This window comes from Oncorhynchus kisutch, linkage group LG3 (genome assembly GCF_002021735.2).
Source record: "Oncorhynchus kisutch isolate 150728-3 linkage group LG3, Okis_V2, whole genome shotgun sequence".
NCBI classification, from domain to species: Eukaryota; Metazoa; Chordata; class Actinopteri; order Salmoniformes; family Salmonidae; genus Oncorhynchus; species Oncorhynchus kisutch.
Window position 1 is genome coordinate 78,099,725 of NC_034176.2, and position 26,728 is coordinate 78,126,452.

Sequence of the window (26,728 nt, forward strand, 5' to 3'; positions counted from 1 at the left end):
TTGGGTCAAACGTTTTGGGTAGCCTTCCACAAGCTTCCCACAATAAGTGGGGTGAATTTTGGCCCAAATCCTCCTGACAGAGCTGGTGTAATTGAGTCAGGTTTGTAGGCCTCCTTGCTCATACACACTTTTTCAGTTCTGCCCACAAATCTTCAATGGGCTTGAGGTCAGGGCTTTGTGATGGCCACTCCAATACCTTGACTTTGTTGTCCTTAAGCCATTTTGCCACAACTTTGGAAGTATGCTTGGAGTCATTGTCCATTTGGAAGACCCATTTGCGACCAAGCTTTAACTTTCTGACTGATGTCTTGAGATGTTGCTTCAATTTATCCACAATTTCCCCCCCTCATAATGCCATCTATTTTGTGAAGTGCACCAGTCCGTCCTGCAGCAAAGCTCTCCCACAACATGATGCTGCCACCCCTTGCTTCACGGTTGGGATGGTGTTCTTCAGCTTGCAAGCCTCCTTTTTCCTCCAAACATAGTGATGGTCATTATGGCCAAACAGTTCTATTTTTGTTTCATCAGACCAGAGGACATTTCTCCAAAAAGTACGATCTTTGTCCCCGTGTGCAGTTGCCTACCGTAGTCTGGCTTTTATATGACGGTTTTGGAGCAGTGGCTTCTTCCTTGCTGAGCGGCCTTTCAGGTTATGTCGATATAGGACTCGTTTTACTGTGGATATAGATACTTTTGACCGGTTTCCTCCAGCATCTTCACAAGGTCCTTTGCTGTTGTTCTGAGATTGATTTGCACGTTTCGCACCAAAGTACGTTAATCTCTAGGAGACAGAATGCGTCTCCTTCCTGAGCGGTATGACGGCTGCGTGGTCCCATGGTGTTTATACTTGCGTACTATTGTTTGTACAGATGAACGTGGTACCTTCAGGCGTTTGGAAATTTCTCCCAAGGATTAACCAGACTTGCAGAGGTCAACAATTATTTTTCTGAGGCTGATTTCTTTTTGATTTACCCATGATGTCAAGCAAAGAGGCACTAAGTTTGAAGGCAGGCCTTGAAATACATCCACAGGTACACCTCCAATTGACTCAAATGATGTCAATTAGCCTATCAGAAGCTTCGAAAGCCATGACATTTTCTGGAATTCTCCAAGCTGTTTAAAGGCACAGTCAACTTAGTGTAAGTTTCCTACCCACTGGAATTGTGATACACTGAATTATAAGTGAAATAATTAGTCTGTAAACAATTGTTAGAAAAATGACTTGTGTCATGCACAAAGTAGATGTCCTGACCGACTTGCCAAAACTATAGTTTGTTAACAAGAAATTTGTGGAGTGGTTGAAAAACGAGTTTTAATTGCTACAACCAAAGTGTATGTAAACTTCCGACTTCAACTGTATGTCTAGCCTTAAAACACTGAATCAACTTTTGGATTATAATTCTAACAGATTTCTGCTTTGCTACTGTTCTGTATGCAATGTGATGGATGACATAGATACATTTTCAGTGATGGGAGTGAATCTATGTATTCATAAGTTTCTGCACACAAACAATTGACTAACACTAAGAACAGGAGTCTGTTGCAACTACCAAATAATACTGATATTTACAAATAATATAGTATGGAACCAATGTTAGCATGAGAGCTAAAAAGTAGACGGTATCTAGACCTACATTGAAATGTCATACAGTAAACACAGTTGGAGAACATTAGTTTGTTTTATTCACAACAGTCAACGTGAATGCAATGCTGCAGCTACATGTTGTGAAAAAGGTTTCCCAACACCAGCTGCCAGTCAACAGGCACAAATAAACCAGTGTTATTGTACTCAAACTGCCCACCGAAAAAAATACAGCACTTTTAAAAAGGTGTTGACAGTGATATTTCTTACATCATTCTACTAAAGTCTTGTGAAAAACAAACACGAAGGGCTTGACGTAAACCGAGATGTCCCTTAGAGAGCGCTGATGTCTTCTAGAAAGCAGTATCTCTCCTTCTCTGGGAAACGCAGCGTCAGATCACAAAACATCTCTGTGCTGCTGTGTATCTCCTCTCCGCTCAGCCCATCCACACTGGATCGTTTGGTTTCTATTCTGACACATTGGAACAGTTGATTGAGATTCTCCTTCCTATCTTTCAGTGCTGTCCATTGTCACATGTCAGTCAGAATCATGTGAGTTTGCTGACGATGGCTTGGTTGAGAGAGTTGAGTTGTTTAGTCCATTTGTCTAAGGCAGTGTAGCGCGCCCCTCCTCTCTTCTGGTAGTCTAGCTCCAACAGCTGGTTGACCTGGTCGATACGGCCTTGGATGGTGCTACGGGGAGGAAACCACAGCACAAGAGAGATCAGAGAACAATGGTTCAATAAATACAACACAAGAATGGACATTGGCATCCTAGCAACATGACTAAACATTCTTTCCATCTTGGTCAGGAAAACATTTAGAAATGGATCAAATATGGTAAACAATATTGTATAAAACAATGCATTTTTATATAAAAATGGGATCAACAACATCAATGTTTGCATTTGATTATGGTTCAAAGTACACAAATCACTGTGGATAGCATTAGTTGGAGTTATTGTTGAACTTCTTTCACTGTTTGGTTTCTGTCAAGCACCTGAACCACTGATGTGTGTACCCTCTCTCAACCAATTATCACATCTACACTAAGCTGTCTGATGAACACATTCCACCACCTCCACATTTCACTACATACAGTACATATTCTGTTGAGCTCTGTGACAACGGTGGGAATGCAGTGTCAAATGTCTATCTGTTCCAGTTGACCGGCTGTAAATCTGATCAGGCTGAGGGTAGTAAACAATACACAGCAGTCTGCTACAGTAGCATGGGAAATAATAAAGACATGCTAGATAAGACACCCACAAACTGTTGATTTCTCCCAAAGTTTTATTTGCCCAACGTTTGGATCAAAAGATCTTCTTCCGGCTGACAAGGGCCTTTGGGTCAAAACGTTGTACAATAAAACTGCGGGAGCAATCAACAGTTTACAGGTATCTTTCATCAGTTTACTTTTTGTAGCCTGCAAGTTACTGAATGTGTGCACGTACACTACTTCTAAACTAAATAATGAAACCAGTAATAAATGACAGATAAATAAATAAAACAGGGAAGAATAACACCACAAACAGAGACGGAGAGAGAGAGAGAGACAGAGACTCTTGCTGGCCTCCTGTATTCCTCAAGGTGCAGGGTGGAAACTATGAGGAACTGAGAAATGAGGAATTCAAATGATCCCCGTACACGAAACGTCTTAACACACATGCACAAGAAACATGCTCTGCTTCGTCTTGTGATGCCTCTGTCAGCCAGGTACACTATACACTGAGTATACTAGGGCTGTCCCAACAACCAAAAATACTTTGTGTATGTTTATTTTTACATATATAGACACACCCTATTGTTTGAATAAAATCAACTATATGTTGACTACTGAGCATGTCTGATGCTTTAAGCACTGCAATTAAAAATAAAGACACAAATTACCAAAGAGGGAGCCAGAGATCAATATAGCCTAACCAGAAAGACAAAAACCTGTTCCCAACCAGACCCTCCTCTTCCCGCTGCTGCTGGCCTCTGCAGCTTCTGCCGTTAGGCTCCTGAAGTAGCCTGTAATAGGCTACACCAACGGTCATCACCCTTTTCTATTTGGATTGGCAAGTTATTGTACCATTTCTACTGATCTGCGTGCCAGTTATGATTTTCATATGCACATTTTTGTAAAACAGTTTCATTTAATTTATAATAAAGTCTTCATATCTCAAAATCAATGTCATGTGGTCAATAAGAATTCTACCTAATGAAAAAAGTTACTTCTATTGCCAATAGGTAAAAATAGCCTACATAATGCTAACAAATAAAACCATTGCAGCCCGCAGGTAGAAAAAAATCTGGATAAAAATAAATCTCCTATAAATCACATAAGAAGTAATCAGGTGGGCCTTTATGACGTTTCCACCCGATCAGGGTATTACATTTTTCCCTCTTTCATGCCGAGTGGTTATCAAAAGAGCTGGAAATATTTTTAAAAAATGGGCTACGTTGAGGAACTATTTTCATTCTCAATGGATGTAGAAACAGACTTTGTTTACTTGCTGTTGAAGGCGAAGAAAACATTTATTTGAGAAGCTCCACAGTGATGGGGAGTTAAGACAATCAGAAATACTATCAGATCCCCAAATTGGCACACACTCGGCTAACAATGTGTCCACTCCTACAATGACAACGGTAAGACTGGAATAATAATATTGTGAACGTATTAAAATAAATGACAGTAACCAAACAATGTAGATAAGAAATGTTGGTCATTTATGTTAAATGTACTGCTGGTGATACTGGTGTACCATCCCGCGGCCTGCAATGGATTAGTCCACTCAGACAGGAGTGAATCAGACAGGTGTCTCGTGTGCCATCCCCACAGCTTCCACAATGGATTAGTCCACTCAGACAGGAGTGAATCAGACAGGTGTCTCGTGTGCCATCATTTTTTACAATATATTTGCCACTGCTCGACTGAAAAAAAATCTTGGTCGACCAACAGCCTATTGACCAAACAATCAACTAAATGGGGTAAGCCCTAGAGCATACAAAACATTAGGAACACCTTCCTAATATAGAGTTGCACCCTTCGCCCTTTGGCCCTCAGAACAGCCTCAATTCATCAGGGACTGGACTCTACAAGGTGTCGAAAGGGGATGCTGGCCCATGTTGAATCCAATGTTTCCTTCCCACAGTTGTGTCAAGTAGGCTGGATGTCCTTTGGGTGGTGGACCATCCTGATACACACAGGAAACCCATCCATGTCTCAAGGCTTTAAAATCCTTCTTTAACCCGTCTCCTCCCCTTCATCTACACTGACTGAAGTGGATTTAACAAGTGAAATTAGGGGTCCTAGCTTTGACCTGGTCAGTCTGTCAATGGAAGATCACTCGGTGTAGTATATAAGAGGTATTCAGCCTCAAAGAAATACGGAAGAGTCTAGAGAAAACATACAATTCTTCCATGGCATGAATGTCTGTTTGATACAAAAAACTTGTCCTAACAGTGGATTCTACACTCCTAAATGGTAGTTTGGGCCTCAGATCAGATGCATGTTTAGGACAAACTTACTTGTCCAATATGCACTGCACCAACAAACTCTCCACGTCACAAACATCTATGTTCAGCTCCTGAGACAGAGGAGACAGAACACAGGGCGTTACACTTTGATCAATCCAAACAGCAACATCAGTGACATAATAAATACATGATCTACTCAGCAAAGTTCATTATCAGATACATTATCAATACACACAGTGAAGTCAATGATTAACTCTAACCTGGTCTCAGATCTGTTTGTGCTGTCCTACCAACTCTTATTGTAAAAATCATCATGCCAATGACCATAGGAATTGGCAAAAAAGCACACAAACAGATCTGGGACCAGGCTAGTTAGTCCAGATGCCAGTGCTGTCCTCAGACTTACCTTAGAGATGAATGGGATGTGTATTCTAGTGTAAGGCTTGATGAGCGCGATAAGGACCTGGGTCCTGATGTTCCGCAGCAGCTCTGGAAAATAAGACAAAACAGCACTGATCAGTCTCTTCAGTCCACACCCCGTCCACCAGGGCACACTCACCCCCGTCCACCAGGGCACACTCACCCCCGTCCACCAGGGCACACTCACCCCCGTCCACCAGGGCACACTCACCCCCATCATCTCAATATGCAGATACTGGTACAGTTTGTCTCCAGTTTGTTGAAACCTCGTCTTCAATGCAATACTTCCATGTCTCGTTCATCAACAAATGTGAGAAAGCCCACACATATACACACAGGCACACAAACACCACTCACCCTCTATGTGTTCTCTGATGAAGGGGTCATCCATGATACTACTATGGTTGGTCTTCAGTATCTTCTCAAACTCTGTGATGTCATTATTCTGATAGGAGCTGAGAGTAGACACACAACAGTAGAACAGTCACTGGGTTAGAATAATGACATTACAATCCATAAAATAATGACAGACAGTTGAAGTCACAAGTTTACATACACCTTAGCCAAATACATACAAATACATACATACATCACAATTCCTGACATTTAATCCTAGTAATAATTACCTGTTTTAGGTCAGTTAGGATCACCACTTTATTTTAAGAATGTGAAAAGTCAGAATAATAGTAGAGAGAATGATTTATTTCAGCTTTTATTTCTTTCATCACATTCCCAGTGGGTCAGAAGTTTACATACACTCAATTAGTATTTGGTAGCATTGCCTTGAAATTGTTTAACTAAGGTCAAATGTTTCGGGTAACCTTCCACAAGCTTCCCACGATAAGTTGGGTGAATTTTGGCCCATTCCTCCTGACAGAGCTGGTGTAACTGAGTCAGGTTTGTAGGCATCCTTGCTCACACACGCTTTTTCAGTTCTGCCCACAAATCTTCAATGGGATTGAGGTCAGGGCTTTGTGATGGCCACTCCAATACCTTGACTTTGTTGTCCTTAAGCCATTTTGCCACAACGTTAGAAGTATGCTTGGGGTCATTGTCCATTTGGAAGACCTATTTGTGACCAAGCTTTAACTTCTTGACTGATGTCTTGAGATGTTGCTTCAATATATCCACATAATTTTCCTTCCTCATAATGCCATCTATTTTGTGAAGTGCACCAGTCCCACCTGCAGCAAAGCACCCCAACAACATGATGCTGCCACCCCCGTGCTTCACGGTTGGGATGGGTTTCTTTGGCTTGCAAGCCTCCCCATTTTCCTCCAAACATAACAATGGTCATTATGGCCAAACAGTTCTATTTTTGTTTCATCAGACTAGAGGACATTTCTCCAAAAAGTATGATCTTTGTCCCCATGTTCAGTTGCAAACCGTTGTCTGGCTTTTTTATGATGGTTTTGGAGCAGTGGCTTCTTCCTTGCAGAGCGGCCTTTCAGGTTATGTCGATATAGGACTGTGGATATAGATACTTTTGTACCCGTTTCCTCCAGCATCTTCACAAGGTCCTTTGCTGTTGTTCTGGGATTGATTTATACTTTTCGCACCAAAGTACGTTCATTTCTAGGAGACAAAAGGCGTCTCCTTCCTGAGCGGTATGATGGCTGCGTGGTCCCATGGCGTTAAGGGAGGAGACCAGAGCTAAAGAGCAAATGCCTTTCAAATGGGCTTTTTATGGTCGATGCCATTCAGCATCCGCTGTGTTAACGAATGTGGAGCCCGTGAACGGTAGGGCATTCATGTTTCTCACACTGTTCAGAGCAGACATACCAGAAACCCCTCCCCAACTACACCTGTCAACCAGTCATCGTCTGGGAAACAAACACCAGCTCACAGAGGCCTCAGCCTTGTTTTACATTTTGAGAGAGAGGTGTCAGAGCCACAGCCTAGGAGCGGTTCCATTTCCTTCTGCAATTGCATCAAAATCACAGAGCAGACCCTCTGTGTCGTGGATCCCAGACTGATCATAAATTAGGTTGAAGAGACGCCACAGCTGAACCCGTGGTTAAAGGGTATCTTCACTATGTTACACCTCCATCAACCACTTATATGTGATGTAAAACAATAACAGTTTGGGTCAACTGACAACTCAGCACAAATAAGTGGAAATAGGTTGTAAATAGTGACGTTATTGTTTAATTGATGCCTTTCTACCTAAAATATCAGCAACACCGCCATGGATGACTAGAAGCACACACACGTGTTCTTACCTTACTAGATTTGTCATGGCCAAGATCTCTGGGTCGTTTTTATAGGGTTTGGCCTGTCACAGAAAAACACAATAAGAACAGCCACTGTAATACAACACTGTATCAAGCAGTGTTTGCTGCAGGTGATCTGAATTTGATTAATGTAATGTTGCCTCCAACAATATAAAGGTACGGGATGCATCCACCACGTGTATTGTTCCATAATGATGTTAGTATTTGCTCTAAGGGGATAAATAACATTTCATTTAACTGGACTTAACTAAACTGAATTGAATGAGTGTTGTACCTCCTGTGAGTCGAAAGGGTTGATTCCAGACTTCATGAGCATGTTGGCCAGCACCAGGTACTTCAGACAGGTGGTTCTCCTGGGGCTGCCTGACTCATCGTAGTTCTTAAACGCCTCAAAGAAGTCTGTGTGGGCCTTCTCAAACTCCCCCTCTCTCAGGTGCATCTTACCCCCACACTCTGGGGAAGGGGACAAAACAGGAACAGGCCTGTTAGTACATCACATAAACACACGCAGTGACTGACACACACACATCTTTTTACCTTCTTATACAATATTATCGGTTTTATCCACGTTAGTGGCAAACCTCCCCGAGTCTTCCTACACGTCAGTTTACAAGTCGTAACCATAGAATTACTATTCGAAGGGGGATTCTTTTTCTACGGTCAATGGATTTATTCAATGTAAACCGCTGTATGTGTGGCTCCAATGCAATACATGTCAAATATAATAATGTTGACAGCTATGCTGCCTTCAGGGTTTCATCTGGCTACGGTGGTAACACACCCCTGATGACTCCCATAATGAGTGGGTGAGGGATAGCAGACTTGATGTGCAGGGACTGTTCATACAGGGCCTTCAGCTTCTTGTTGTTCTTCTGGGCTGTGTACATCTGGATCTCCAGAGCATAGATCTCCAGGAGCTGGGTGCCTTTCTTTAGGTCGTCCTCCCCGTCATCGGTCTAGAGAAAGACATAGATATACACCATTACAGATCACACACACATAAAAGTCCATAGATCCCCAATATCCTTTGTCTGCACTGCACATAGATATAGAACTTAACAGATCAGATATGCACATAACAGACCACAGATCTTCAACATTGTCTGTCTGCAGTGCACATAGATACAGATATACCACGTAATAGATCAGATATACACATAACAGACCATATATCTGCAACATCATCTGTCTCCAGTGCACATAGATATACAACATAACAGATCATACCAGTATACAACAACAAAAATACTGCTAGCAGCCATATTGGGAACTTAGCTACTCAGATGGCTGTGTAAACCCCATCAGACTAAGCGTTGTCTCAGACTACCACCTGTCTTACTGTACCTGACAGGACTGGTGCAGCTGTCTGAGGATCTTCTGTAACTTCCCAAATTCCTCCCTCTCCAGGTACAGCTTGCCCAGCTGAGAGACAACCAGAGGACGACAGTTAAAACAGGCTGAGAGACAACCAGAGGACGACAGTTAAAACAGGCTGAGAGACAACCAGAGGACGACAGTTAAAACAGGCTGAGAGACAACAAGAGGACGACAGTTAAAACAGGCTGGGAGACAACAAGAGGACTTTAGTTAAAACAGGCTGAGAGACAACCAGAGGACGACAGTTAAAACAGGTTGAGAGACAACCAGAGGACTTTAGTTAAAACAGGCTGCGAGACAACCAGAGGACTTTGGTTAAAACAGGCTGAGAGACAACCAGAGGACTTTAGTTAAAACAGGCTGAGAGACAACCAGAGGACTTTAGTTAAAACAGGCTGAGAGACAACCAGAGGACTTTAGTTAAAACAGGCTGAGAGACAACAAGAGGACTTTAGTTAAAACAGGCTGAGAGACAACAAGAGGACTTTAGTTAAAACAGGCTGAGAGACAACCAGAGGACGACAGTTAAAACAGGCTGAGAGACAACCAGAGGACGACAGTTAAAACAGGCTGAGAGACAACCAGAGGACGACAGTTAAAACAGGCTGAGAGACAACCAGAGGACGACAGTTAAAACAAGGCTGAGAGACAACCAGAGGACGACAGTTAAAACAGGCTGAGAGACAACCAGAGGACGACAGTTAAAACAGGCTGAGAGACAACACGAGGACTTTAGTTAAAACAGATGGAGAGACAACAAGAGGACTTTAGTTAAAACAGGCTGAGAGACAACAAGAGGACTTTAGTTAAAACAGGCGGAGAGACAACAAGAGGACGACAGTTAAAACAGGCTGAGAGACAACCAGAGGATGACAGTTAAAACAAGGCTGAGAGACAACCAGAGGACGACAGTTAAAACAGGCTGAGAGACAACCAGAGGACGACAGTTAAAACAGGCTGAGAGACAACCAGAGGACGACAGTTAAAACAGGCTGAGAGACAACCAGAGGACGACAGTTAAAACAGGCTGAGAGACAACACGAAGACTTTAGTTAAAACAGGTGGAGAGACAACAAGAGGACTTTAGTTAAAACAGGCTGAGAGACAACAAGAGGACTTTAGTTAAAACAGGCTGAGAGACAACACGAGGACTTTAGTTAAAACAGGCGGAGAGACAACAAGAGGACGACAGTTAAAACAGGCTGAGAGACAACAAGAGGACTTTAGTTAAAACAGGCTGAGAGACAACACGAGGACTTTAATTAAAACAGGCGGAGAGACAACAAGAGGACGACAGTTAAAACAGGTGGAGAGACAACACGAGTACGACAGTTAAAACAGGCTGAGAGACAACAAGAGGACGACAGTTAAAACAGGCTGAGAGACAACAAGAGGACGACAGTTAAAACAGGCTGAGACAACAAGAGGACTTTAGTTAAAACAGGCTGAGAGACAACACGAGGACGACAGTTAAAACAGGCTGAGAGACAACACGAGGACTTTAGTTAAAACAGGCTGAGAGACAACACGAGGACTTTAGTTAAAACAGGTGGAGAGACAACAAGAGGACGACAGTTAAAACAGGCTGAGAGACAACAAGAGGACTTTAGTTAAAACAGGCTGAGAGACAACACGAGGACTTTAGTTAAAACAGGCGGAGAGACAACAAGAGGACGACAGTTAAAACAGGCTGAGAGACAACAAGAGGACTTTAGTTAAAACAGGCTGAGAGACAACACGAGGACTTTAATTAAAACAGGCGGAGAGACAACAAGAGGACGACAGTTAAAACAGGCTGAGAGACAACAAGAGGACGACAGTTAAAACAGGCTGAGAGACAACAAGAGGACGACAGTTAAAACAGGCTGAGAGACAACCAGAGGACTTTAGTTAAAACAGGCTGAGAGACAACCAGAGGACTTTAGTTAAAACAGGCTGAGAGACAACCAGAGGACTTTAGTTAAAACAGGCTGAGAGACAACCAGAGGACTTTAGTTAAAACAGGCTGAGAGACAACCAGAGGACGACAGTTAAAACAGGCTGAGAGACAACCAGAGGACGACAGTTAAAACAGGCTGAGAGACAACCAGAGGACGACAGTTTAAAACAGGCTGAGAGACAACCAGAGGACGACAGTTAAAACAGGCTGAGAGACAACACGAGGACTTTAGTTAAAACAGGTGGAGAGACAACAAGAGGACTTTAGTTAAAACAGGCTGAGAGACAACAAGAGGACTTTAGTTAAAACAGGCTGAGAGACAACACGAGGACTTTAGTTAAAACAGGCGGAGAGACAACAAGAGGACGACAGTTAAAACAGGCTGAGAGACAACAAGAGGACTTTAGTTAAAACAGGCTGAGAGACAACCAGAGGACGACAGTTAAACAGGCTGAGAGACAACCAGAGGACGACAGTTAAAACAAGGCTGAGAGACAACCAGAGGACGACAGTTAAAACAGGCTGAGAGACAACCAGAGGACGACAGTTAAAACAGGCTGAGAGACAACCAGAGGACGACAGTTAAAACAGGCTGAGAGACAACCAGAGGACGACAGTTAAAACAGGCTGAGAGACAACACGAGGACTTTAGTTAAAACAGGTGGAGAGACAACAAGAGGACTTTAGTTAAAACAGGCGGAGAGACAACAGGAGGACGACAGTTAAAACAGGCTGAGAGACAACAAGAGGACTTTAGTTAAAACAGGCTGAGAGACAACACGAGGACTTTAATTAAAACAGGCGGAGAGACAACAAGAGGACGACAGTTAAAACAGGCTGAGAGACAACAAGAGGACTTTAGTTAAAACAGGCTAAGAGACAACAAGAGGACGACAGTTAAAACAGGCTGAGAGACAACAAGAGGACGACAGTTAAAACAGGCTGAGAGACAACAAGAGGACGACAGTGAAAACAGGCTGAGACAACAAGAGGACGACAGTTAAAACAGGCTGAGAGACAACAAGAGGACGACAGTTAAAACAGGCTGAGAGACAACAAGAGGACGACAGTTAAAACAGGCTGAGACAACAAGAGGACTTCAGTTAAAACAGGCTGAGAGACAACACGAGGACGACAGTTAAAACAGGCTGAGAGACAACAAGAGGACTTTAGTTAAAACAGGCTGAGAGACAACACGAGGACTTTAGTTAAAACAGGTGGAGAGACAACAAGAGGACGACAGTTAAAACAGGCTGAGAGACAACAAGAGGACTTTAGTTAAAACAGGCTGAGAGACAACACGAGGACTTTAATTAAAACAGGCTGAGAGACAACAAGAGGACTTTAGTTAAAACAGGTGGAGAGACAACACGAGGACGACAGTTAAAACAGGCTGAGAGACAACAAGAGGACGACAGTTAAAACAGGCTGAGAGACAACAAGAGGACGACAGTTAAAACAGGCTGAGAGACAACAAGAGGACTTTAGTTAAAACAGGTGGAGAGACAACACGAGGACGACAGTTAACAGGCTGAGAGACAACAAGAGGACTTTAGTTAAAACAGGCTGAGAGACAACACGAGGACTTTAGTTAAAACAGGCGGAGAGACAACAAGAGGACGACAGTTAAAACAGGCTGAGAGACAACCAGAGGACTTTAGTTAAAACAGGCTGAGAGACAACCAGAGGACGACAGTTAAAACAGGGTGAGAGACAACCAGAGGACTTTAGTTAAAACAGGCTGAGAGACAACCAGAGGACTTTAGTTAAAACAGGCTGAGAGACAACAAGAGGACTTTAGTTAAAACAGGCTGAGAGACAACAAGAGGACTTTAGTTAAAACAGGCTGAGAGACAACCAGAGGACGACAGTTAAAACAGGCTGAGAGACAACAAGAGGACGACAGTTAAAACAGGTGGAGAGACAACAAGAGGACTTTAGTTAAAACAGGCTGAGAGACAACACGAGGACTTTAGTTAAAACAGGTGGAGAGACAACACGAGGACTTTAGTTAAAACAGGCTGAGAGACAACAAGAGGACTTTAGTTAAAACAGGCTGAGAGACAACAAGAGGACTTTAGTTAAAACAGGCTGAGAGACAACAAGAGGACTTTAGTTAAAACAGGCTGAGAGACAACACGAGGACTTTAGTTAAAACAGGCTGAGAGACAGCACGAGGACTTTAATTAAAACAGGCTGAGAGACAACAAGAGGACTTTAGTTAAAACAGGTGGAGAGACAACACGAGGACGACAGTTAAAACAGGCTGAGAGACAACAAGAGGACGACAGTTAAAACAGGCTGAGAGACAACAAGAGGACGACAGTTAAAACAGGCTGAGAGACAACCAGAGGACGACAGTTAAAACAGGCTGAGAGACAACCAGAGGACGACAGTTAAAACAAGGCTGAGAGACAACCAGAGGACGACAGTTAAAACAGGCTGAGAGACAACCAGAGGACGACAGTTAAAACAGGCTGAGAGACAACCAGAGGACGACAGTTAAAACAGGCTGAGAGACAACCAGAGGACGACAGTTAAAACAGGCTGAGAGACAACACGAGGACTTTAGTTAAAACAGGTGGAGAGACAACAAGAGGACTTTAGTTAAAACAGGCGGAGAGACAACAGGAGGACGACAGTTAAAACAGGCTGAGAGACAACAAGAGGACTTTAGTTAAAACAGGCTGAGAGACAACACGAGGACTTTAATTAAAACAGGCGGAGAGACAACAAGAGGACGACAGTTAAAACAGGCTGAGAGACAACAAGAGGACTTTAGTTAAAACAGGCTGAGAGACAACAAGAGGACGACAGTTAAAACAGGCTGAGAGACAAGAGGACGACAGTTAAAACAGGCTGAGAGACAACAAGAGGACGACAGTGAAAACAGGCTGAGACAACAAGAGGACGACAGTTAAAACAGGCTGAGAGACAACAAGAGGACGACAGTTAAAACAGGCTGAGAGACAACAAGAGGACGACAGTTAAAACAGGCTGAGACAACAAGAGGACTTCAGTTAAAACAGGCTGAGAGACAACACGAGGACGACAGTTAAAACAGGCTGAGAGACAACAAGAGGACTTTAGTTAAAACAGGCTGAGAGACAACACGAGGACTTTAGTTAAAACAGGCTGAGAGACAACACGAGGACTTTAGTTAAAACAGGTGGAGAGACAACAAGAGGACGACAGTTAAAACAGGCTGAGAGACAACAAGAGGACTTTAGTTAAAACAGGCTGAGAGACAACACGAGGACTTTAATTAAAACAGGCTGAGAGACAACAAGAGGACTTTAGTTAAAACAGGTGGAGAGACAACACGAGGACGACAGTTAAAACAGGCTGAGAGACAACAAGAGGACGACAGTTAAAACAGGCTGAGAGACAACAAGAGGACGACAGTTAAAACAGGCTGAGAGACAACAAGAGGACTTTAGTTAAAACAGGTGGAGAGACAACAAGAGGACTTTAGTTAAAACAGGCTGAGAGACAACAAGAGGACTTTAGTTAAAACAGGCTGAGAGACAACACGAGGACTTTAGTTAAAACAGGCGGAGAGACAACAAGAGGACGACAGTTAAAACAGGCTGAGAGACAACAAGAGGACTTTAGTTAAAACAGGCTGAGAGACAACACGAGGACTTTAATTAAAACAGGCGGAGAGACAACAAGAGGACGACAGTTAAAACAGGTGGAGAGACAACACGAGTACGACAGTTAAAACAGGCTGAGAGACAACAAGAGGACGACAGTTAAAACAGGCTGAGACAACAAGAGGACTTTAGTTAAAACAGGCTGAGAGACAACAAGAGGACGACAGTTAAAACAGGCTGAGAGACAACAAGAGGACGACAGTTAAAACAGGCTGAGACAACAAGAGGACTTTAGTTAAAACAGGCTGAGAGACAACACGAGGACGACAGTTAAAACAGGCTGAGAGACAACACGAGGACTTTAGTTAAAACAGGCTGAGAGACAACACGAGGACTTTAGTTAAAACAGGTGGAGAGACAACAAGAGGACGACAGTTAAAACAGGCTGAGAGACAACAAGAGGACTTTAGTTAAAACAGGCTGAGAGACAACACGAGGACTTTAGTTAAAACAGGCGGAGAGACAACAAGAGGACGACAGTTAAAACAGGCTGAGAGACAACAAGAGGACTTTAGTTAAAACAGGCTGAGAGACAACACGAGGACTTTAATTAAAACAGGCGGAGAGACAACAAGAGGACGACAGTTAAAACAGGCTGAGAGACAACAAGAGGACGACAGTTAAAACAGGCTGAGAGACAACAAGAGGACGACAGTTAAAACAGGCTGAGAGACAACCAGAGGACTTTAGTTAAAACAGGCTGAGAGACAACCAGAGGACTTTAGTTAAAACAGGCTGAGAGACAACCAGAGGACTTTAGTTAAAACAGGCTGAGAGACAACCAGAGGACTTTAGTTAAAACAGGCTGAGAGACAACCAGAGGACGACAGTTAAAACAGGCTGAGAGACAACCAGAGGACGACAGTTAAAACAGGCTGAGAGACAACCAGAGGACGACAGTTAAAACAGGCTGAGAGACAACCAGAGGACGACAGTTAAAACAGGCTGAGAGACAACACGAGGACTTTAGTTAAAACAGGTGGAGAGACAACAAGAGGACTTTAGTTAAAACAGGCTGAGAGACAACACGAGGACTTTAGTTAAAACAGGCGGAGAGACAACAAGAGGACGACAGTTAAAACAGGCTGAGAGACAACAAGAGGACTTTAGTTAAAACAGGCTGAGAGACAACCAGAGGACGACAGTTAAAACAGGCTGAGAGACAACCAGAGGACGACAGTTAAAACAAGGCTGAGAGACAACCAGAGGACGACAGTTAAAACAGGCTGAGAGACAACCAGAGGACGACAGTTAAAACAGGCTGAGAGACAACCAGAGGACGACAGTTAAAACAGGCTGAGAGACAACCAGAGGACGACAGTTAAAACAGGCTGAGAGACAACACGAGGACTTTAGTTAAAACAGGTGGAGAGACAACAAGAGGACTTTAGTTAAAACAGGCGGAGAGACAACAGGAGGACGACAGTTAAAACAGGCTGAGAGACAACAAGAGGACTTTAGTTAAAACAGGCTGAGAGACAACACGAGGACTTTAATTAAAACAGGCGGAGAGACAACAAGAGGACGACAGTTAAAACAGGCTGAGAGACAACAAGAGGACTTTAGTTAAAACAGGCTGAGAGACAACAAGAGGACGACAGTTAAAACAGGCTGAGAGACAACAAGAGGACGACAGTTAAAACAGGCTGAGAGACAACAAGAGGACGACAGTGAAAACAGGCTGAGACAACAAGAGGACGACAGTTAAAACAGGCTGAGAGACAACAAGAGGACGACAGTTAAAACAGGCTGAGAGACAACAAGAGGACGACAGTTAAAACAGGCTGAGACAACAAGAGGACTTCAGTTAAAACAGGCTGAGAGACAACACGAGGACGACAGTTAAAACAGGCTGAGAGACAACAAGAGGACTTTAGTTAAAACAGGCTGAGAGACAACACGAGGACTTTAGTTAAAACAGGCTGAGAGACAACACGAGGACTTTAGTTAAAACAGGTGGAGAGACAACAAGAGGACGACAGTTAAAACAGGCTGAGAGACAACAAGAGGACTTTAGTTAAAACAGGCTGAGAGACAACACGAGGACTTTAATTAAAACAGGCTGAGAGACAACAAGAGGACTTTAGTTAAAACAGGTGGAGAGACAACACGAGGACGACAGTTAAAACAGGCTGAGAGACAACAAGAGGACGACAGTTAAAACAGGCTGAGAGACAACAAGAGGACGACAGTTAAAACAGGCTGAGAGACAACAAGAGGACTTTAGTTAAAACAGGTGGAGAGACAACACGAGGACGACAGTTAACAGGCTGAGAGACAACAAGAGGACTTTAGTTAAAACAGGCTGAGAGACAACACGAGGACTTTAGTTAAAACAGGCGGAGAGACAACAAGAGGACGACAGTTAAAACAGGCTGAGAGACAACCAGAGGACTTTAGTTAAAACAGGCTGAGAGACAACCAGAGGACGACAGTTAAAACAGGCTGAGAGACAACCAGAGGACGACAGTTAAAACAGGCTGAGAGACAACCAGAGGACGACAGTTAAAACAGGCTGAGAGACAACCAGAGGACGACAGTTAAAACAGGGTGAGAGACAACCAGAGGACGACAGTTAAAACAGGCTGAGAGACAACCAGAGGACTTTAGTTAAAACAGGCTGAGAGACAACAAGAGGACTTTAGTTAAAACAAGCTGAGAGACAACAAGAGGACTTTAGTTAAAACAGGCTGAGAGACAACAAGAGGACTTTAGTTAAAACAGGCTGAGAGACAACCAGAGGACGACAGTTAAAACAGGCTGAGAGACAACCAGAGGACGACAGTTAAAACAGGCTGAGAGACAACCAGAGGACGACAGTTAAAACAGGCTGAGAGACAACCAGAGGACGACAGTTAAAACAGGGTGAGAGACAACCAGAGGACGACAGTTAAAACAGGCTGAGAGACAACCAGAGGACTTTAGTTAAAACAGGCTGAGAGACAACAAGAGGACTTTAGTTAAAACAAGCTGAGAGACAACAAGAGGACTTTAGTTAAAACAGGCTGAGAGACAACAAGAGCACTTTAGTTAAAACAGGCTGAGAGACAACACGAGGACGACAGTTAAAACAGGCGGAGACAACAAGAGGACGACAGTTAAAACAGGTGGAGAGACAACAAGAGGACTTTAGTTAAAACAGGCTGAGAGACAACACGAGGACTTTAGTTAAAACAGGTGGAGAGACAACACGAGGACTTTAGTTAAAACAGGCTGAGAGACAACAAGAGGACTTTAGTTAAAACAGGCTGAGAGACAACAAGAGGACTTTAGTTAAAACAGGCTGAGAGACAACAAGAGGACTTTAGTTAAAACAGGCTGAGAGACAACACGAGGACTTTAGTTAAAACAGGCTGAGAGACAACACGAGGACTTTAGTTAAAACAGGCTGAGAGACAACCAGAGGACGACAGTTAAAACAGGCTGAGAGACAACCAGAGGACGACAGTTAAAACAGGCTGAGAGACAACCAGAGGACGACAGTTAAAACAGGCTGAGAGACAACCAGAGGACGACAGTTAAAACAGGCTGAGAGACAACAAGAGGACTTTAGTTAAAACAGGCTGAGAGACAACACGAGGACTTTAGTTAAAACAGGCTGAGAGACAACACGAGGACTTTAGTTAAAACAGGTGGAGAGACAACAAGAGGACGACAGTTAAAACAGGCTGAGAGACAACAAGAGGACTTTAGTTAAAACAGGCTGAGAGACAACACGAGGACTTTAATTAAAACAGGCTGAGAGACAACAAGAGGACTTTAGTTAAAACAGGTGGAGAGACAACACGAGGACGACAGTTAAAACAGGCTGAGAGACAACAAGAGGACGACAGTTAAAACAGGCTGAGAGACAACAAGAGGACGACAGTTAAAACAGGCTGAGAGACAACAAGAGGACTTTAGTTAAAACAGGTGGAGAGACAACACGAGGACGACAGTTAACAGGCTGAGAGACAACAAGAGGACTTTAGTTAAAACAGGCTGAGAGACAACACGAGGACTTTAGTTAAAACAGGCGGAGAGACAACAAGAGGACGACAGTTAAAACAGGCTGAGAGACAACCAGAGGACTTTAGTTAAAACAGGCTGAGAGACAACCAGAGGACGACAGTTAAAACAGGGTGAGAGACAACCAGAGGACTTTAGTTAAAACAGGCTGAGAGACAACCAGAGGACTTTAGTTAAAACAGGCTGAGAGACAACAAGAGGACTTTAGTTAAAACAGGCTGAGAGACAACAAGAGGACTTTAGTTAAAACAGGCTGAGAGACAACCAGAGGACGACAGTTAAAACAGGCTGAGAGACAACCAGAGGACGACAGTTAAAACAGGCTGAGAGACAACCAGAGGACGACAGTTAAAACAGGCTGAGAGACAACCAGAGGACGACAGTTAAAACAGGGTGAGAGACAACCAGAGGACGACAGTTAAAACAGGCTGAGAGACAACCAGAGGACTTTAGTTAAAACAGGCTGAGAGACAACAAGAGGACTTTAGTTAAAACAAGCTGAGAGACAACAAGAGGACTTTAGTTAAAACAGGCTGAGAGACAACAAGAGCACTTTAGTTAAAACAGGCTGAGAGACAACACGAGGACGACAGTTAAAACAGGCGGAGACAACAAGAGGACGACAGTTAAAACAGGTGGAGAGACAACAAGAGGACTTTAGTTAAAACAGGCTGAGAGACAACACGAGGACTTTAGTTAAAACAGGTGGAGAGACAACACGAGGACTTTAGTTAAAACAGGCTGAGAGACAACAAGAGGACTTTAGTTAAAACAGGCTGAGAGACAACAAGAGGACTTTAGTTAAAACAGGCTGAGAGACAACAAGAGGACTTTAGTTAAAACAGGCTGAGAGACAACACGAGGACTTTAGTTAAAACAGGCTGAGAGACAGCACGAGGACTTTAATTAAAACAGGCTGAGAGACAACAAGAGGACTTTAGTTAAAACAGGTGGAGAGACAACACGAGGACGACAGTTAAAACAGGCTGAGAGACAACAAGAGGACGACAGTTAAAACAGGCTGAGAGACAACAAGAGGACTTTAGTTAAAACAGGCTGAGAGACAACCAGAGGACGACAGTTAAAACAGGCTGAGAGACAACCAGAGGACGACAGTTAAAACAAGGCTGAGAGACAACCAGAGGACGACAGTTAAAACAGGCTGAGAGACAACCAGAGGACGACAGTTAAAACAGGCTGAGAGACAACCAGAGGACGACAGTTAAAACAGGCTGAGAGACAACCAGAGGACGACAGTTAAAACAGGCTGAGAGACAACACGAGGACTTTAGTTAAAACAGGTGGAGAGACAACAAGAGGACTTTAGTTAAAACAGGCGGAGAGACAACAGGAGGACGACAGTTAAAACAGGCTGAGAGACAACAAGAGGACTTTAGTTAAAACAGGCTGAGAGACAACACGAGGACTTTAATTAAAACAGGCGGAGAGACAACAAGAGGACGACAGTTAAAACAGGCTGAGAGACAACAAGAGGACTTTAGTTAAAACAGGCTGAGAGACAACAAGAGGACGACAGTTAAAACAGGCTGAGAGACAACAAGAGGACGACAGTTAAAACAGGCTGAGAGACAACAAGAGGACGACAGTGAAAACAGGCTGAGACAACAAGAGGACGACAGTTAAAACAGGCTGAGAGACAACAAGAGGACGACAGTTAAAACAGGCTGAGAGACAACAAGAGGACGACAGTTAAAACAGGCTGAGACAACAAGAGGACTTCAGTTAAAACAGGCTGAGAGACAACACGAGGACGACAGTTAAAACAGGCTGAGAGACAACAAGAGGACTTTAGTTAAAACAGGCTGAGAGACAACACGAGGACTTTAGTTAAAACAGGCTGAGAGACAACACGAGGACTTTAGTTAAAACAGGTGGAGAGACAACAAGAGGACGACAGTTAAAACAGGCTGAGAGACAACAAGAGGACTTTAGTTAAAACAGGCTGAGAGACAACACGAGGACTTTAATTAAAACAGGCTGAGAGACAACAAGAGGACTTTAGTTAAAACAGGTGGAGAGACAACACGAGGACGACAGTTAAAACAGGCTGAGAGACAACAAGAGGACGACAGTTAAAACAGGCTGAGAGACAACAAGAGGACGACAGTTAAAACAGGCTGAGAGACAACAAGAGGACTTTAGTTAAAACAGGTGGAGAGACAACACGAGGACGACAGTTAACAGGCTGAGAGACAACAAGAGGACTTTAGTTAAAACAGGCTGAGAGACAACACGAGGACTTTAGTTAAAACAGGCGGAGAGACAACAAGAGGACGACAGTTAAAACAGGCTGAGAGACAACCAGAGGACTTTAGTTAAAACAGGCTGAGAGACAACCAGAGGACGACAGTTAAAACAGGGTGAGAGACAACCAGAGGACTTTAGTTAAAAACAGGCTGAGAGACAACCAGAGGACTTTAGTTAAAACAGGCTGAGAGACAACAAGAGGACTTTAGTTAAAACAGGCTGAGAGACAACAAGAGGACTTTAGTTAAAACAGGCTGAGAGACAACCAGAGGACGACAGTTAAAACAGGCTGAGAGACAACCAGAGGACGACAGTTAAAACAGGCTGAGAGACAACCAGAGGACGACAGTTAAAACAGGCTGAGAGACAACCAGAGGACGACAGTTAAAACAGGGTGAGAGACAACCAGAGGACGACAGTTAAAACAGGCTGAGAGACAACCAGAGGACTTTAGTTAAAACAGGCTGAGAGACAACAAGAGGACTTTAGTTAAAACAAGCTGAGAGACAACAAGAGGACTTTAGTTAAAACAGGCTGAGAGACAACAAGAGCACTTTAGTTAAAACAGGCTGAGAGACAACACGAGGACGACAGTTAAAACAGGCGGAGACAACAAGAGGACGACAGTTAAAACAGGTGGAGAGACAACAAGAGGACTTTAGTTAAAACAGGCTGAGAGACAACACGAGGACTTTAGTTAAAACAGGTGGAGAGACAACACGAGGACTTTAGTTAAAACAGGCTGAGAGACAACAAGAGGACTTTAGTTAAAACAGGCTGAGAGACAACAAGAGGACTTTAGTTAAAACAGGCTGAGAGACAACAAGAGGACTTTAGTTAAAACAGGCTGAGAGACAACACGAGGACTTTAGTTAAAACAGGCTGAGAGACAACACGAGGACTTTAGTTAAAACAGGCTGAGAGACAACCAGAGGACGACAGTTAAAACAGGCTGAGAGACAACCAGAGGACGACAGTTAAAACAGGCTGAGAGACAACCAGAGGACGACAGTTAAAACAGGCTGAGAGACAACCAGAGGACGACAGTTAAAACAGGCTGAGAGACAACAAGAGGACTTTAGTTAAAACAGGCTGAGAGACAACACGAGGACTTTAGTTAAAACAGGCTGAGAGACAACACGAGGACTTTAGTTAAAACAGGTGGAGAGACAACAAGAGGACGACAGTTAAAACAGGCTGAGAGACAACAAGAGGACTTTAGTTAAAACAGGCTGAGAGACAACACGAGGACTTTAATTAAAACAGGCTGAGAGACAACAAGAGGACTTTAGTTAAAACAGGTGGAGAGACAACACGAGGACGACAGTTAAAACAGGCTGAGAGACAACAAGAGGACGACAGTTAAAACAGGCTGAGAGACAACAAGAGGACGACAGTTAAAACAGGCTGAGAGACAACAAGAGGACTTTAGTTAAAACAGGTGGAGAGACAACACGAGGACGACAGTTAACAGGCTGAGAGACAACAAGAGGACTTTAGTTAAAACAGGCTGAGAGACAACACGAGGACTTTAGTTAAAACAGGCGGAGAGACAACAAGAGGACGACAGTTAAAACAGGCTGAGAGACAACCAGAGGACTTTAGTTAAAACAGGCTGAGAGACAACCAGAGGACGACAGTTAAAACAGGGTGAGAGACAACCAGAGGACTTTAGTTAAAACAGGCTGAGAGACAACCAGAGGACTTTAGTTAAAACAGGCTGAGAGACAACAAGAGGACTTTAGTTAAAACAGGCTGAGAGACAACAAGAGGACTTTAGTTAAAACAGGCTGAGAGACAACCAGAGGACGACAGTTAAAACAGGCTGAGAGACAACCAGAGGACGACAGTTAAAACAGGCTGAGAGACAACCAGAGGACGACAGTTAAAACAGGCTGAGAGACAACCAGAGGACGACAGTTAAAACAGGGTGAGAGACAACCAGAGGACGACAGTTAAAACAGGCTGAGAGACAACCAGAGGACTTTAGTTAAAACAGGCTGAGAGACAACAAGAGGACTTTAGTTAAAACAAGCTGAGAGACAACAAGAGGACTTTAGTTAAAACAGGCTGAGAGACAACAAGAGCACTTTAGTTAAAACAGGCTGAGAGACAACACGAGGACGACAGTTAAAACAGGCGGAGACAACAAGAGGACGACAGTTAAAACAGGTGGAGAGACAACAAGAGGACTTTAGTTAAAACAGGCTGAGAGACAACACGAGGACTTTAGTTAAAACAGGTGGAGAGACAACACGAGGACTTTAGTTAAAACAGGCTGAGAGACAACAAGAGGACTTTAGTTAAAACAGGCTGAGAGACAACAAGAGGACTTTAGTTAAAACAGGCTGAGAGACAACAAGAGGACTTTAGTTAAAACAGGCTGAGAGACAACACGAGGACTTTAGTTAAAACAGGCTGAGAGACAGCACGAGGACTTTAGTTAAAACAGGCTGAGAGACAACCAGAGGACGACAGTTAAAACAGGCTGAGAGACAACCAGAGGACGACAGTTAAAACAGGCTGAGAGACAACCAGAGGACGACAGTTAAAACAGGCTGAGAGACAACCAGAGGACGACAGTTAAAACAGGGTGAGAGACAACCAGAGGACGACAGTTAAAACAGGCTGAGAGACAACCAGAGGACTTTAGTTAAAACAGGCTGAGAGACAACCAGAGGACTTTAGTTAAAACAGGCTGAGAGACAACAAGAGGACTTTAGTTAAAACAAGCTGAGAGACAACAAGAGGACTTTAGTTAAAACAGGCTGAGAGACAACAAGAGCACTTTAGTTAAAACAGGCTGAGAGACAACACGAGGACGACAGTTAAAACAGGCGGAGACAACAAGAGGACGACAGTTAAAACAGGTGGAGAGACAACAAGAGGACTTTAGTTAAAACAGGCTGAGAGACAACACGAGGACTTTAGTTAAAACAGGTGGAGAGACAACACGAGGACTTTAGTTAAAACAGGCTGAGAGACAACAAGAGGACTTTAGTTAAAACAGGCTGAGAGACAACAAGAGGACTTTAGTTAAAACAGGCTGAGAGACAACAAGAGGACTTTAGTTAAAACAGGCTGAGAGACAACACGAGGACTTTAGTTAAAACAGGCTGAGAGACAACCAGAGGATGACAGTTAAAACAGGCTGAGAGACAACACGAGGACTTTAGTTCAAACAGGCTGAGAGACAACATGAGGACTTTAGTTAAAACAGGCTGAGAGACAACACGAGGACGACAGTTAAAACAGGCTGAGAGACAACAACAACTTCTATGTTTGTGCTATAACTATCACTAAATAAGGATGTTAGGGTGATGTTTGGCAAACAATTTAACACAAACAGATCTCGCTACCAGTCTAGGGCATTTCAGAGGTAGAAACTCCCAAACACAGAGGCCTGACAAACTGCCAGATCAGATATTGTCCTACCCATAGAAATAAACAGAAACATTGTGTACTACATGCATATGTCCCAATTCTCACTTGTTCACTTCACTTTATTGATTTGAGAGGAAATGACTAGTCCCTGCCACCACCAAGCCACTGCTTTTTGATTTTTGTGGGAAGTAGTGACTGAGTGCACACTAGGAAAAAGCTGATATTATTTTGACACACCCTACCTTTGTGTTAGTTTTGAACCAGAGTCTGTCGTTCTTGGCATCCTTCAGAGCGTCCAGCGTCGTTTCATAAAACTCCTGCAGCAGGTCCATCTGTGACACATAAAACAACCAACCACAGCCCACATTAACACCTCAGTCATCTGGAACATGAACCTCAGCCTACATTAACACCTCAGTCACCTGGAACATGAACCTCAGCCTACATTAACACCTCAGTCACCTGGAACATGAACCTCAGCCTACATTAACACCTCAGTCATCTAGAACATGAACCTCAGCCCACATTAACACCTCAGTCATCTAGAACATGAACCTCAGCCTACATTAACACCTCAGTCACCTGGAACATGAACCTCAGCCTACATTAACACCTCAGTCACCTGGAACATGAACCTCAGCCTACATTAACACCTCAGTCACCTGGAACATGAACCTCAGCCCACATTAACACCTCAGTCATCTAGAACATGAACCTCAGCCTACATTAACACCTCAGTCACCTGGAACATGAACCTCAGCCTACATTAACACCTGTCATCCAGAACATGAAACCTCAGCCTACATTAACACCTGTCATCCAGAACATGAACCTCAGCCTACATTAACACCTCAGTCATCTAGAACATGAACCTCAGCCTACATTAACACCTGTCATCTAGAACATGAACCTCAGCCTACATTAACACCTCAGTCATGTAGAACATGAACCTCAGCCTACATTAACACCTCAGTCATCTAGAACATGGAACCACTGCCACCACTTCATTCATACCAATAGGACTGACCCAGAGTCAGTAACTTTATTGGCCATATAAGACAAAAGTTGTCAGAAATTGATATTGATAAAAAAGTTTTTTTTTTTAAATGGAATAACAAACAGTTCACATCACTTGAGATTTGAGCAAAAATAAAGATCTGAGCTTTGAGGCCAAAAACCCTTTGTTCTAGTTCCAGGTATTGTGTCTATACCTGTTTGGAGGTGGAGATGTAGTCTAGGATGGAGTTGATGGACTTCTCTGAGTAGTTTCTGGTCACAGCGCTTCTGATGTACGTCAACAGCTGCTTGTACCGAGACATCATCTCTGGGAAGTTGGTCTGCAGGACACACACAGTTCGACAGGAGACAGGGCATTGAGTTGCAGTGGGAATGACAGTATGTCATAAAGAAAAACTCACAAGCACTAATCATACGGACTCAGAGACGGAGAGTAGACATTTTGAGACAACACCACAGAGCATTTCATTTCTTACTAGCTTGAAGTTGATTTTGATCATCTGTTTTAGGGCTTTGAACCCCCATTCTCCCTTCTCTCCCTCCAGCTCCAATACCTGCCAATAGAGAGTATACATTACCATCGTACACTCATCAATCTGTGAGTGAGTGGAGCGAGTGAGTAGCCAGTACCCACCTTCTGAAAGCTGTTGAGAGCTGCTTTGGGGTCATCCTCCTTCAGTGCTTTGGAATTGTAGTACTGGTTTTCCAAGTCGACATTTGGCTCTGAGTTACTGTCCTCGGAATATTCCTGGGTTGAGACATAAACTCAGGACATAAGTTAGCTGGCTATGAGTTAACACAACAAAAATTGATAACGTGACAGAGATGTTATGATTGGGCTAACGGCTTGCCATAGTTGTTTACTAATGAGTCTAAGTAGCTAACTGTTTTCTCTAACCAGCAACGGCGCATGCGCGGCCACAGGGTAGTTATCTACACCTAGCTAGCTAAACGGTTGTAGGTTTGTGGCTAGCTATGGTAACATAACATGCTATAATAAATTGACTAGTATAGCTAACTCAGTATAATATAGCAAACTCAGTTTCCCCCATGCCAAGCAGCCGAGCTTAGCTAGCACTCTGCAAGCTATCCTCGCCTTTATGCTAACGTTAGCTGAACTAGCTATCTATCTAGGTAGTTTAGCTACCTAACTACCTAACTCCCCTGCTCCGACTTAGCTAAGGACACAGCTCTGATTAAACATCAATAAACAAGGAAATAGAAACGTATTATGTAAACTTACGCTTACCAGATCATAATCTTCTTCATCGTCGCACATGAAATCATCTTCCATGTCAGACATCTTGACGGGTCTTCGGAGACAACAAACACATCGCAGCTCTACAGCGCCACCAACTACGCCGGTTTCAGCATAGTACTG

The 26,728-nt window shown here is 43.5% G+C and overlaps 1 protein-coding gene across 4 annotated transcripts; it reads right to left on the reverse strand.

Annotated features, from left to right (window-relative positions):
- Nucleotides 1-1,660: 1,660 nt before the first annotated feature.
- Nucleotides 1,661-26,728, reverse strand: LOC116360507 (COP9 signalosome complex subunit 2-like). 4 transcript variants are annotated; one of them, XM_031815198.1, is made up of 13 exons: nucleotides 26,597-26,728; nucleotides 25,982-26,095; nucleotides 25,824-25,901; nucleotides 25,542-25,667; nucleotides 24,573-24,662; nucleotides 9,043-9,120; nucleotides 8,480-8,654; nucleotides 7,973-8,151; nucleotides 7,687-7,739; nucleotides 5,822-5,919; nucleotides 5,451-5,533; nucleotides 5,096-5,154; nucleotides 1,661-2,275 (listed from the first exon to the last, which is right to left on the reverse strand). In XM_031815198.1, exons 1-13 carry the CDS (start codon nucleotides 26,648-26,650, stop codon nucleotides 2,131-2,133), a joined length of 1,332 nt encoding a protein of 443 aa, XP_031671058.1. In that variant the 5' UTR covers nucleotides 26,651-26,728; the 3' UTR covers nucleotides 1,661-2,130. The 4 variants fall into 4 exon arrangements, with proteins under 4 accessions (XP_031671058.1, XP_031671040.1, XP_031671048.1 ...); XM_031815180.1 differs by having other exon boundaries at nucleotides 24,573-24,671; XM_031815188.1 differs by having other exon boundaries at nucleotides 26,591-26,713.

Excerpts from the sequence above, each read along its gene's own strand:
- LOC116360507 (XM_031815174.1), bottom strand. The coding sequence starts at position 26,650 with ATGTCTGACATGGAAGATGATTTCATGTGCGACGATGAAGAAGATTAT. Across the intron at positions 5,920-7,686 it reads GCCATGACAAATCTAGTAAG|CTCCTATCAGAATAATGACA; the intron begins GTAAGAACACGT and ends GTCTACTCTCAG. Across the intron at positions 2,276-5,095 it reads GTGCAGTGCATATTGGACAA|CACCATCCAAGGCCGTATCG; the intron begins GTAAGTTTGTCC and ends TCCTCCCCGTAG.